This window comes from Lampetra planeri, chromosome 53 (genome assembly GCF_965212315.1).
Source record: "Lampetra planeri chromosome 53, kcLamPlan1.2.h2, whole genome shotgun sequence".
NCBI classification, from domain to species: Eukaryota; Metazoa; Chordata; class Hyperoartia; order Petromyzontiformes; family Petromyzontidae; genus Lampetra; species Lampetra planeri.
The window spans coordinates 7,325,358-7,339,283 of NC_136159.1; the positions used below are offsets into that span (position 1 = coordinate 7,325,358).

General features: G+C 55.7%; 1 protein-coding gene across 5 annotated transcripts in view; it reads left to right on the plus strand.

Annotated features, from left to right (window-relative positions):
* LOC144734938 (S phase cyclin A-associated protein in the endoplasmic reticulum-like) overlaps positions 1-13,926 on the plus strand; it is a 229,050-nt gene that overhangs the window by 112,875 nt on the left and 102,249 nt on the right. For all 5 annotated transcript variants that reach the window (XM_078617403.1, XM_078617404.1, XM_078617405.1 and 2 more), the window contains exons 19-21: positions 103-255; positions 1,497-1,604; positions 4,703-4,851. In XM_078617403.1, the coding sequence (XP_078473529.1) occupies positions 103-255; positions 1,497-1,604; positions 4,703-4,851 (410 nt within the window). The remainder of the gene's footprint in view (positions 1-102; positions 256-1,496; positions 1,605-4,702; positions 4,852-13,926) is intronic.

Here is a 13,926-nt window from a genome sequence, read left to right on the forward strand (position 1 = left end):
TGGCATGAGACATCATCACCGTCGCGCCCCTGCTGCAGGAGCGAGTGAGCGCGCTCGTGATCTTTTGCCGACTTTTCCACCCCCCCCCGTGTCCACCCCCAGCACGACGAGAGCGTGCGGCGCCACATGGAGCAGATGGAGCAGCGCAAGGAGAAGGCGGCGGAGCTGAGCAGCGGGCGGCACGCCGCCGTCGACGTCCCGCCCAAGCTGACGCCCTACGAGCGCAAGAAGCAGTGCACGCTGTGCAGCGTCTGGGTCAGTGTGCGACGCTCGTCCACCCCGTGTCTCACCGCACGGTCCGCCAGCCTTGTGCGTGCGGCGACCAAGTTTAAGAGAAGGGGGCACGCAAATGCTCAGGGAGGCCACGACACGGTCGGTGCCAAGCGAGCGATGGACAAATGTGAAATGCTGAACGGAATGACGGGGGGGCAGAGCTGTCGGCTATGGGGGCTCAGCCCCCTACAGCCGCTCCCATGCTGCACGGCTTCCACCCTCTACCCCCCTCTCGCTCGCCCCACCAACCTCACCCCCCACCCGTTTCTCACCTTACCAACCTCACCCCCCCTTGCGTGCGTCTCTCACCCCACCAACCCCGCCCCCCCGCGTCTCTCACCCCACCAACCTCACCCTCCACCATTTCTCACCCCACCAACCTCACCAGCCCGTCTCTCACCCCACCAACCCCCCCCCCTACCGTTTCTCACCCCACCAACCCCCCCGCTGTCTCACCCCACCAACCTCACCCCCTCCCCCGCGTCTCTCACCCCCCCCCACCCGATTCTCACCCCACCAATCCCCCCCCCCGCCGCGTCTCTCACCCCACCAACCTCACCCCCACCATCTCTCACCCCACCAACCCCCCCCCCTCTTACCGCACCAACCTCACCAGCCCGTCTCTCACCCCACAAACCTCTCCGCGTGTCCTGCCCCGTGTGCGGTGTCCGGTGAGGTCTGTGGCACCGCCCGCCGTGCCGCGGCTGGACCGCGCCACGTGTGCGGAGAGGGACGCCAGCGACCGCTGTGGGTTTTTTATGGAGGTCGGTGAATGAGAGTGTGCGACCCCTGGCTTGTGGTGGTTCGGATTGGGGTGGGGGGGCTGGGGATTGTTGATGAACCTGACCATAGTCCACTCCCTTCGAGGTCTCTTCACTTTCACGGGACTCTCAAAGTGATCACGGCTCACTGCCGGAGAGATCTATTGAAGCGGTTTACATTTGGTCTCGGTGAGCGACCCACTCGTCAATGCGACCTCATAGAAGTTCACCCTCATAGAAGTCTGTCCGTTAAGGCGACCGTCAGTTTCATTGATGTGATGTTAATGCCTAATTGTGTGTGTGTGTAAACGCGTACGCGCGTGCGCATGCTTTGTTTATGTTTTGTTGATTGTGTTTGCGTGCGCGCTCCGTGTTAACGCGCGCGCGTGCACGTATACTCATGTATTTGCGTGTGCACGGTGCGTGTGTCCGTTGTGCCGCCCCCCCCCCCCCACCACTTAGATTTTGTCGGAGGTGTACCTGTACAGCCACATCCGGGGTAAACGGCACGCGCAGGCCGTGCGCGAGCACAGCAGCATCACGGGCCGCGAGCTCTCCGACGAGGAAGTGGTGAGCATGCGCGTGTGTGCGCGTGTGTCCGTGCCACCCTTCACCGCCCTCATCTCCTCTCTCTCACAGCCACGTGGGAGGAAGGCTGCACGATTCACGGTGCAAGATAGCCAGAACCACCGGATTCCCACGGTAGCCTTTACCGGGCCAAGCCAGCACTGCCCGGGCCGCTCGGCGTATGGCTAACTTTTTTTAGTGAGCCAAACAAAGACAAAAATCCCCCGTGTAGCCTTTAAAGGACGGTTGGGGCAAGTGCTGTCAGCGAGCATCTGTGAAGGCCGGCACGGCACACGGCGGGGGTGGGTGGCCAGCACCACCCCAAGCCGCCTTTGTCGCCCCAGTGACGATGTTTACGCACCGAGCGACACCCACGCAGAAATTGAGTCGCTTCTCATGTGGTTCTCAAGTGTTCACACTGTATTACACTGTGAACCTCGTGTTCTGGGTGGGGGGGGGTTCCCGGCCGACAAAGCACATGGGTGGTGGGTTTTGGTGGGTTGTCACACGGAGGCGACTGTCTCTCGCCATGAGAATGTGGAATTTCAACCACTGGCTTTAGGGCCACCAACGGAGATGAGCACTGCTAGAGTTGCATTGCAGTTGTTATTGGCGCCAGGAAACTTCAGACGTTCCGTCGGGAACTCGGGCAGCCGAAGAGTTCGCCGCCGGGCTTGGGTAGATAGCTTCACAGAACTTCTTCCGAGGTCACTTCAGTAAGACCTCTTTATCCACCCTCGGGGTACACCTTTTTTATATTCCCTACTTAACCTTAAGCAAGGAGATGCTTTTGTCTTGAAGATGCTTCACAAAATCTCAGCACCCCTGTGAGCACCCGGGAGATGCACAGTCGGCGCAGACTGCCAGCGATGATTCTCGGGTGAGAATCTTTGAAGCTGACAAAAGGGAATGGAGCAACGGGTGGACACAGCGCACAAAGACGCAGGGAGAGATGCAAGCTCGGGGCCTAGTAATGAGAGCCAAAAACAAGAGACGTCATATACTCTTTGGTTCTTTCGGTAAAGTCCCGTAGGTATAGAATAAAATAAATCACGACGTTTCGGGCGCAACACGAGCGTCCATCACGTCGTGATTTATTTTATTTTCTATCCACGTGACTTTCCCAAAAGAACCAAAGAGTGTGGATTCCTGCAGTCACGAAAGCTTCACATCAAGATTAGACGTCGTATTGACGACGAGCGAAAGCCGTGGCTTGTAAGGGAAGACGGCCGACGGGACGGAGCGGCAGCAAAAGGAGAGAACGGCATCCCAAGAGGGCGACCCCTGTGGAGGAGGAGGCGGAGGCCGTGCAGCGATGAGGCGAGCGCATCTTCCTGTGCAGGAGTGAGATGGACGGTGGCAGCACCGCACCGTGAGGAATTATATTATTTTTATCGCAAACAGTCCCCCGGGTTGCGAAAGGACCCGACTCACGGAAATCCGACCTCACGGAAATGCTCCCCACAAATCGTGTTCAGAAAATTCGATGCGCGGAAATGTTTGCGTTAGTTTACGTGAGCGCCAGGTAGTGCAGCTGCGGCGAGGTTGCGGATGAACAGCGTGGAAAGAGGGGGTGAGGCGGGGCAGCCTTATGCCTCACTTGAGCTTCACGAGGATTAAGGCAAAATGGAATTCACCTTGATTTTGGGGGGGGAAATTTGGGATTGTTCTCGGTAAACCCGGGAACTGTCCGTATTTTACTTTGCCAGGTAAGGCTTCGCCGACTTGTATCGCTCTTCGTCAGAAGCGACCTGCCCACCGCAAATGAGAGCTCAACAAAGCGGCCTGTCGCGTTGGAAATGTATAACAGCCAAATACTCGAAACGCCTGTTGCTTCTGAATGGCGACAGGGCGTGGGGAGGCTCTCGCCCAGCAGTGGATAGACGATGCTTGCTGCTGATGATGATGATGAAAAGCAGCGACGACGCAGCGGGAGAGCAATGGGAGATTACAGGACGCACAGAAACACGGCAACTCGGCCCAAACTCCCACCCCCCTCCCCCCATTTGTCTTCCTTCCCTCCCTCCCCACCGCCCCCCACCGCCCCAATGGCCCCCCACCCCCCACCGCCACACGGATTGGCCACCGGTGGCAGAATAATGAAGCAGAAAATGCGGCCTCAATGGGGCTTTGTTAGTGCTGTCATGTATGGCTGCAGTGTAATTGACAGACGGGGTGGGCTCCGCGTGGCTCGCGGACAGCACGCACCATGCCTTCGCCTGCACTTGGACGCCCGCGCGTGTGTGTGTGTGTGTTTGCGCATGCCTGCGTGTGTGTGTGTGTGTTTGCGTGTGTTTGCGCGTGCCCGCGCGTGTGTGTGTGTGTTTGGTTGTGTCTGTAGGGAGCGGTAGTGTCGCGGTTAGCGCGCTGGGCTACGAACCCGGCGACCCGAGTTCGATTCTCGCTCACGGCCAACACCGGTGACGATTATTTGAACCTGTCTCTGGGCCTCCCCTAGGTCGACTCAGCCTCAAATGAGTACCTGCTGCGGTGTGTAAAATATCGCCACTAGGGAGACAAAGGCGGCCGGGTGTAGTGTTGACCACCCACCCCCTCGTGTGCCGTTCCAGCCCTCATAGGTGTTCGTTAACAGCACTTGCCCCAACAGTCTGTGTTGGCTATACGGGGGATCTTTGTCTTTTTGAGTGAGTGAGTGTGAGTGAACGTGAGTGTGTATGCACGCGAGTGAAGATGTGTGTATGTGCTTGTACATGCCCGAGTGTGGATTGTGATTGTGTGTGTGTGTGCGTGCGAGTGCATCTACGAGTGAATACGTGTGCCTGTCATGTGTGCGAGGGATGGTTTTTGTGCGCGCGGGTGCGTGAACGTGCAAGCGAGCGCGTGTAACGAGATGACTGTGAGTTGAGCACCACTCCCCGGTCACCGGCAATGAGATGCGGATAACGGAATTGAATGATCTCTTCCTGTGTGCATATAAACACAGATGATAGGTAGAACCGATCGGCAGATAGCCAAAACTCAGTGGATATAAAAAAAAAAACGTTTAAAAATGAACAATTTTATTTTCCGAGAGACGCAATATCGCATCTGCGACTGCGATGACACGTGCGCACACGTAACCGTGTCCCCACCCCTCGCAGGAGCACCTGTCGCTGCGTAGGTACGTGGTGGAGGCGGCGTTGGACGCTCCCGACCCGGCCTGCCCGTCCGCCGAGAGGGTGCGCGATGAGGAGGAGAGGCTCAAGGCGAAGAAGAGGGCGAAGAAGTTGCGAGCGCGCATGAACAGCCGGTGGGTGAACGGGGGTGGTGGGTGAGTGACTGAGCATGGGTGGGTGGGTGAGTGAGTGAGTGTGGGTGAGTGTGGGTGAGTGACTGAGCGTGGGTGGGTGGGTGAGTGAGCATGGTGGTGAGTGATTGGGTGAATGAGCATTGGTGGGTGAGTGAGCAAAGTGGGGAGTTAGTGACTGTGGGTGAGTGAGTGAGCTGAGTAATGAGTGACTGAGCAGGGAGTTGGTGAGCGAGCAGGTTGGTGAATTAGCTCACAAAGTGGTGAGTGGGCTGGGTGGTGAGTCGGTGAGCGAGCAGAGGATCTGAGTGAGCTAGTGAGCGGAGTAAGGGAGTCACTGTTGAGTTGCTCTTGCATTAAAGTGCCATATAAATGCAAAGATTATAATTCATATTTTTACAATTCTTTCCTGCGAACCTGCGATCCGAACTCCCAAGTTGCTTGCGCATATTCAAAGGAACCAGAACCTTCGACCATTTATATTCTGCTACGGAATGGAATAGGAACGTCGGTCGGAATAAGAACGTTGGTTGGAATAGGAATGTCGTATATTGGAATAGGAACGTCATCTGTTGGAATAGGAATGTCGTCTGCTGGAATAGGAACGTCGATTGTAATAGGAATGTCGTCGATTGGAATAGGAACGTCTATTCTGGCCCGGCGGTGCCCTTAAACGTTAACACAGGACAGACAAATGCGGCCGGTCGTGGCGAGGAGCACGTCGCCAGCCGCCGCCGTTGTTGTTTTCATGGGTGTTGTGGTGCGTGCGTCGTGTTGATTTGCGCCCCGTGGCCGCTGATTTATCTTCCGTTGCGCGTCGTTTATCTCCCCGTCGTTGTGACGCCACGGACCGCGAGCGCGCTCGCTTTCACCTCGCGGGGAGGGCAGGCGGCGGGCGCGTCCCCCGCTTAATCACACGGTTCGCGCCGCGAGAGAGACTTTACCGCCCGTCAGCGAGCAACGAAAACGGCGTGTCAAAACAACAGGACGTGAAAAACACTCGACACAGACGCAAATTACACGGACAAAACCAGCACCGCAATTGCTAATTTCTAATTCTGGAGGCGCAGCCTCTTTTAAATGTTCCTCATTGGTATCGTGCCGAACCCGAAGGGCGCTGCCGCGGCGGTGTGAAGGTCGCGGCGCACTGGACATGCATCGCAGAGGTCAACCGGTTCAATTGGGTTCACTCTCCTCCCCAACCCCCGACCCTCTGTCCACCCAGCAACGTGATTTGTTCACTGCAAGTTGTCGATCGGCATGTCGTTTGTGGTGGGGTGCAGTCTGGGTACTTTCATCTTGTGTGGAAGAGTAGGCCAACATACCCTGTCTAGAGGGGCTTTGCAGCAGAGGCCCTTCCAGCAGCAGCAGCGGGGCGAGTCGATGAACCACTGCGGTGTTCACTGCACCGTCTTATTTTGTGAAATCTTATTCTTGGTTCATCTTCTTGGTTCTTTCGGTAAAGTCACGTAGAAGGGAAGTAATAAAATAATAAAAATAAAACATAATAAAACAATTAGTGAGAATTGTTTTATTATGTTTTATTTTTATTTTTATTATTTTATTACTTCCCTTCTACGTGACTTTACCGAAAGAACCAAGAAGATGAATCCCTGCAGTCACGAAAGCTTTAAATCGAAAATTATTCTTGGTTCTTACGGTAAAGTCACGTAAGAAGGGAAATAATAAAATAATATAAATATAAAATCCACACCTGATGATGATTGCTTGTGTTGCAGTCGAAACGTCGTGAGAATTTTTATTGTTTTATATTAATATTATTTTATTATTTCCCTTCTACGTGACTTTACCGAAAGAACCAAGAATATGAATCCCTGCACTCACGAAAGCTTTAAATCAAAATTGTGAAATCTTGTGAAGCCATCGGTGGCCACGCTGCGGGCGTCAGCTCCCTCGACATTTGGAGAACCCGGTTTGATCACCGGCGGCTGCCTGGCGTTTACTCCGCAGCTTCTAAACGCTCTCAGCTCAGCCCTTTGACCCTCTGAGCCACCCCGGGCTCACCTAATCAATTAGGGTTTGAATGTTTTTTCCAATTATGAGTTGAGAGCACGAACGAATGAATGAATGCCTCATCTCCTGTCTGTCAGTGAGAGGGAAGAGAGGGGGTCACGACAACTCTCATAAATTTTGATTTAAAGCTTTCATGACTGCAGGGATTCATCTTCTTGGTTCTTTCGGTAAAGTCACGTAGAAGGGAAGTAATACAATAATAAAAATAAAACATAATAAAATAATTCTCACGACGTTTCGGCCACAACGCAAGCAGCCGTCCTCAGGTGAAGAACATGTCTGTCGGGGAGACAGCGTCTGCTTGCGTTGTGGCCGAAACGTCGTGAGAATTATTTTATAATGTTTTATTTTTATTATTTTATTATTTCCATTCTACGTGACTTTACCGAAAGAACCAAGAAGATGAACTCTCATCAAGATGACCCATGGAATACGCACGCAACTTTACTCTAAAGATGCCACATCGATCACAGGGTTTCCCCGTACGTGGGAGAACGAAAAAACAGCGCTAAAAGGATTCACAAAAAAGCACCATCTCGATTGAAGTGCCCGCCAACACTTTGCCCCCACCCCCTTCTCTTTCTGATGACGTCATTGCTTGTGACGTCATCTCACGACTTCCCAAGGAAGGTCGAAACGAGTCCCCGAGTCGTTCCTGTTGAAACAGTGCTGCTGGGTAACTTTTGATTGGAAATGTTTACGTTGAGATCATGGACGGGAGGCGGGAGGCGGTGCATTTAGTTTGCTGTTTGGAGCAATGTTATTTTTTGTGCCCATGTTGTAGAGGGAGTTCGCTTACCAATAACGTGGTGGTAAAGCCGCGGTATTTGTTAAGTACGCCAGACTCTGCCGAGGAGAACGGTGAAACCAGCGCAGCGTTTGCACGTTAATACGAACGCCGCTGCTGAGCGTAGCTTTCATGCTGTGTGTGTATGTTGAACTTCTTTCGCACCGTACTTAGCCAACCGTGCTAATCGGAGGTGCTGGCGGGGGAGGACGGGCGACAAACGAAACACAAAAAATATAAAGAACTGCCGATATGTGTATTGCAAGTTCAGTGCCCTAACCGTTGCAGCGTGGCAGCATCCCTCTGCAAACCAACAGCACCGTAGCTCAGCACCACCGCACGCCAGAGGTCGCAAATGGGTTTTGATTCCTTACCCGTACCCGGCCGCACCAGGGTCGCAAACGGGTACCCGTACCCGGCCGGGTACGGGTAGCCGGGTATCGGGTAGGGTACGGGTATCGGGTACCCGGTTGCGACCTCTGCCGCACGCACGTGGCCTGTAGTCCAGCGATGCGGAGGTCAGGATTGGTGGATCACGTTCACGACGTATTTTGAATGGGAACGCAGCAGAGGTGACGATGTTGCGGCCGGCGGTGGTGGGACGAGTTTGCCAACCCGCATTCCCCCCCCCCACCCCCTTCGACACACACGGCCTGACTGACATTTTAAGTTTCGGACCAGGCCATTGTGAATCCACAGCGCGTTTTATCCCCCCTCTTTCTCTCCGCGCACTCGCCACAACGGTGGAGAAAATAAAAAAAGAAATGAATCGCACGCGCACGTGAGCACGCTTTGAACGATTATCAATACACTCGGTGCGCGTGTGCATGCGTGTACGCGCGCACGCGTCTATACGCGCGCGTTCAATGGGGCCCTGCGAGTGTTATTTAATTGTTTTTCGTTTTTTAACAAGCGCGGAGCGGCTTGTGCTCAAGAGGGTTTTTAAATGCGTGAAATCAAGGAGGCTAATTGTATGTTTGTGGGTGCTTTTGTTTGCTGACGAGAGCTGCTGCCACTGCCGCCGCCGCCGGGTTCGGGTGTGGGTGGAGAGAGAGAGAGTTGGGGGGAGCTCCAGGCGGTGGTGGGGGGGGTGGGGAGTCGCTCACAATCGCAGAGCTGGGGGTGGGGATGAAGGGCGCATTCGTAGCTCTGCGGAGCTCCGTGGAGTGAGGAGCTCTGTGGAGGGAGGAGGTCTGGAGGGGATCTCTGTGGAGGGGGGAGCTCTGTGGAGGGGAGTTCCGTGGAGGGGAGCTCTGTGGGGGGGAGCTCTGAAGAGGGGAGCTCTGTGGAGTGGAGCTCTGTGGGGGGAGCTCCGTGGAGGGGAGCTCTGTGGGGGGAGCTCCGTGGAGGGGAGCTCTGTGGGGGGGAGCTCCGTGGAGGGGAGCTCTGTGGGGGGGAGCTCTATGGGGGGGAGCTCTGAAGGGGGGAGCTCTGTGGAGTGGAGCTCTGTGGGGGGGAGCTCTGTGGGGGGGAGCTCCGTGGAGGGGAGCTCTGTGGGGGGAGCTCCGTGGAGGGGAGCTCTGTGGGGGGGAGCTCCGTGGAGGGAAGCTCTGTGGGGGGGAGCTCCGTGGGGGGGAGCTCTGTGGGGGGGAGCTCCGTGGAGGGGAGCTCTGTGGGGGGGAGCTCTGTGGGGGGGAGCTCTGAAGGGGGGAGCTCTGTGGAGTGGAGCTCTGTGGGGGGGAGCTCCGTGGAGGGGAGCTCTGTGGGGGGGAGCTCCGTGGAGGGGAGCTCTGTGGGGGGGAGCTCCGTGGAGGGGAGCTCTGTGGGGGGGAGCTCTGTGGGGGGGAGCTCCGTGGAGGGGAGTTCTGTGGGGGGGAGCTCTGTGGGGGGGAGCTCCGTGGAGGGGAGCTCTGTGGGGGGGAGCTCTGTGGGGGGGAGCTCTGTGGGGGGGAGCTCTGTGGGGGGGAGCTCCGTGGAGGGGAGCTCTGGGGAGTAGCGCCGTGGAGGGGGGAGCTCCGTGTAGGGGGGAGCTCCGTGGAGGGGGGAGCTCCGTGGAGGGGGGAGCTCCGTGGAGGGGGGAGCTCCGTGGAGGGGGGAGCTCCGTGGAGGGGGGAGCTCCGTGGAGGGGAGCTCCTTGGAACTCCGTGGAGGGGAGCTTCGCGTCCACGGCGAGCAGGGCGGCTCGTCGCGCCCTTCCCCACCGCTAGCCCGTCTGGGGACTCCGCTGCTACACTCCACAGATGCGGAGGCCCTCTTACTGCGCGTGGCTCCCCCCCCTCCCCCGACTGACCCTCTTTGTCTTCCCAATGCGATTCCTCAACACTTTATTGAGGCATCGCATTGCCCCCCTAGCTTTCCATCGCCCCCCCCCTCCAGCTACGATCAGGCCAACCACAACTCCTCCTTAACGCCGCGCCTGTTGTGTTGTCACCACAATGCCACCCATAACTTTGAATGATCCCATCCTTCATCTCAAACCGCTATCGTCTTTTGTAGAATTTTATAATTTGGGAAGGCGCCGTGTATGCATTTCGAGTTGAAAGGATGTAGTCTTTTTGTCATCTTTATAAATATATAACTATATTCTTTGGGTCTTTCGGTAAAGTCACGTAAATAGGTTAAAATAAAATAAAAAAACTACGACGTTTCGATCGCAACACAGGCGGTCGTCTTCGATCGGAACGTCGTAGTTTTTTTGTTATTTTCTTTGAACCTATCTACGTGACTGTACCGACACACCCAAAGAATATGAATTCCTGCAGTCACGAAAGCTTTAGGTCAAGACATATATAACTGTACCCGTGCACCCTGGTGTGGCGGATGCTGCCGTAGCGTAACGGTCGGCGCACTAGGACTGGCAATCTAGAATCCGTCGGTTCAAATCCGTCTCCGCGGCAATTGAAACAAGTTTCCTAATTCCCCCACGTTGCCACCTTTGTTCACCCAGCAGTAATCAATTGCTGCACCGCAGTTAGTCCATCGCTGTAGGTGTTGGGGTAAAGTGTGGGTGGTTTCCACCTCTTCCGGGACTTCTGGTCAGGGTAGAAGAGGAGACCAAAATACCCCTCCGAGGGACTGCCTAGCACTCCCTCTCGTGGTAGGGCCCCTTACGCCAGCAGTAGCGCGGGCAAGCGATTTGCAGGGCACCCTCCGTGCACCTCTTCGACAGCGCACGTGACGTTATCGCTGCCCGCGTGTAACGCGCGCCCAGTTCGTACGGACGCAACCGTCGATCGACGCCGCTAACTACGCGAGGCGAGCTTCTCAGGCAGGCCAACGTGCAAGTGAATTGATTGGGACGGTTCGAATGACGAACATTATTTTCTATTTTCTTCGAAGCGGTTTCATTGCCGAGACGACGTGAAAAGAGTTGACGCTAGAAATGTTCACGCGTGCGACTTAAAAAAGGAAAAAAAAATGTCAACGTCAGAATGCACTTTGCTACGAAAAAAAAGTTTGCGGTATCTGTGAATGAAGAGAAAGAGGTCATCGTCGTCAAGGGAATCTCGGAGCGAGAGCCGACAAAACCGCGAGCTTCAGGTGTCGGCGTGTTACGTGAAAATTGTAAAGCAATTCTGCAAACATGCAAAGGCGCTTGAATGTTTTGGCCGTGGTTAAAGAGCTCACAAGCATTCACTTTGGTCCGGCGTGAAAGCAGACGCTGCCTTCCTCGAGTCATCGCAAGCGTTTAATCCATGGCACGCGTCGCAAGCGTTTAATCCATTGCGCGTGTTGCATATCCATCCAAATGCACATTGGGCAGCCCTCACATTTACGCAGTTTACAGTTTACTTGTTCTCACAAGTAGCAAAAAATAAAAAGAGGCAGAGTTGGAGCCCTGCAATTGCCTGCCCACGCCGCTGCTGCTGGAAAGGCTTCCACTCGAGGAAGCTTTGAATGGCCCCCTCGCCACGGGAAATGTGGGCCCACTCTTCCATGCTCGCCAGATGTCTCGGAATAGTTTGGCAGTGCGCACAATTTAATTTTTACCCCTCCACACGCGGCCTGCAGATGGACTTCACTTTGGTGGCAGCGGCGGGGAGGGGATTTTAAGGAACTTGCCTCATTTCAGCTGCCGCGCCGAGATTTTAAACTAAAACCATTTTTTTATTTTACGAGGTAAGGCCCACTGAGCTATATAGCTCTTTTTCAGAAGTGATCTGGCCACAAATGATAGCTCAATGAAGTGGCCTATCATCGTGTAGAAATGTATAACAGCCAATACCCGAAATGCGTGATGTCGATTCTAAATCTGGAGAGAAAAACCGGAGGATCCGGATGAAAATCCACACGACCACGGGGAGAGAGACACATGCAAACTCCAAATATGCAGCAGGCGTCAGGGTCGGGATCAAACCCACGACCTCCTGTAGACCAGGCGAGGGAGTTGACATCTCAAGACCGTGGGCACCCACGGTGGTGATTTTGAACCGGCGAACTCTGGATTGCAGGTCTGATGGATTTTTACACGGCGACATCCGTTTATTTACGGGTCTTTACTGGCTACACGCTTGACACCGGCATCCGTGGCGGTGGCGGAGGCTTGGCAGCATCGTCTTCGTAAGCCAAAGAGGCGAGGAGGGCTCGGCCAGACCGCTGTGCGAGCAACAAAATAAGCAGGGCTGCGCCCCTTGTTAGTTTCTCAACAGCAACACAAAAACTTTGCTTTTTTATTAAACTTTAGATACATGAATGACGTACAGGAGGGGGTGGACAAAATCGTTTCTCGAAAGCGCCCCCCCTTCCTCCACCCAGCCCCCCCCTCCTCCTCACCCAGCCCCTCCCCTTCCTCCACCCAGCCCCCCTCCCCTTCCTCACCCAGCCCCCCCCTTCTCACCCAGCCCCCCCCCCCTTCCTCACCCAGCCCCCCCCTTCCTCACCCAGCCCCTCTCCTTCCTCACCCAGCCCCTCCTTCCTCACCCAGCCCCCTCACCCAGCCCCCCCTTCCTCACCCAGCCTGCCCCCCTTCTTCACCCAGCCCCTCCCTTCCTCACCCAGCCCCCCCTTCCTCACCCAGCCTGCCCCCCTTCTTCACCCAGCCCCTCCCTTCCTCACCCAGCCCCTCCCTTCCTCACCCAGCCCCTCCCCTTCCTCACCCAGCCCCCCCTTCCTCACCCAGCCCCCCCCCCCTCCTCACCCAGCCCCCCCCCCTTCTTCACCCAGCCCCCCCCCTTCTCACCCAGCCCCCCCTTCCTCACCCAGCCCCCTTCTTCTTCACCCAGCCCCTCCCTCCCTCACCCAGCCCCCTCCTTCCTCACCCAGCCCCCCCTCCCTCACCCAGCCCCCCCTTCCTCACCCAGCCCCCCCCACTTCTCACCCAGCCCCCCCCCTTCATCACCCAGCCCACCCCCCTTCTTCACCCAGCCCCTCCCTCACCCAGCCCCTCTCCTTCCTCACCCAGCCCCTCTCCTTCCTCACCCAGCCCCCCCCCTCCTCACCCAGCCCCCCCCCCTCCTCACCCAGCCCCTACCTCCCTCACCCAGCCCCCTCCTTCCTCACCCAGCCCTCCCTTCCTCACCCAGCCCCCCCCCCTCCTCACCCAGCCCCCCACTCCTCACCCAGCCCCTCCTTCCTCACCCAGCCCTCCCTTCCTCACCCAGCCCCCCCTTCCTCACCCAGCCCCCCCTTCCTCACCCAGCCCCCCCCCCCCTCACCCAGCCCCCCCCCATTCTTCACCCAGCACCGCCCGCCGTGCTCTCAACACAAATTAAAAATGTCCGTCCATTAGGGTGGTGTCCGTTTTCACGGTTGGCGATCGTTTGCGCAAATTTTCTCGCCGTTTACCGGATTTCTTTTTTTTTTGGGGCGGTGGGGTCGAATCTGTCGGGGAGTGGGGGGGGGGATATTTTACGGGGCGATGAATGAATTTCCGAATTGATGTTGTTTTTATGTGGAGGGCGTGGAGGGGGGGGGGTGATGGGAATTAGTAATTTGTAAATAAGTGTGTATGTTTACCACAAGTACCTGTGTGTGTGGTTATTGAAGACTTGACTCCTTGCAATGGGCATCTATTTTGTGTTTTAACATCTTAACACCACCTGTTTTATTGCCAGGCAGGATAAAAACCTATTCTTGTTTTTCATACTTTGATACTGGCCAAAAGGGTCCCATGATAACTTGTTAATTAGTTGTTTTTACGATTCCTATTTTTTCGTACATTTTTAGCATTGAGACCAAAAAAGGTGAGAAGCCTTCTTGTTTTCATTCTTCAAAAATAAATTGGGGAGAGGGGGGGGTGCGGAATCAACATTGAACTGCCCGCTAACGCTACACGTGCACCTGTGATGCTCGCAAAGTCCATTGCAAATAGGCAGCAA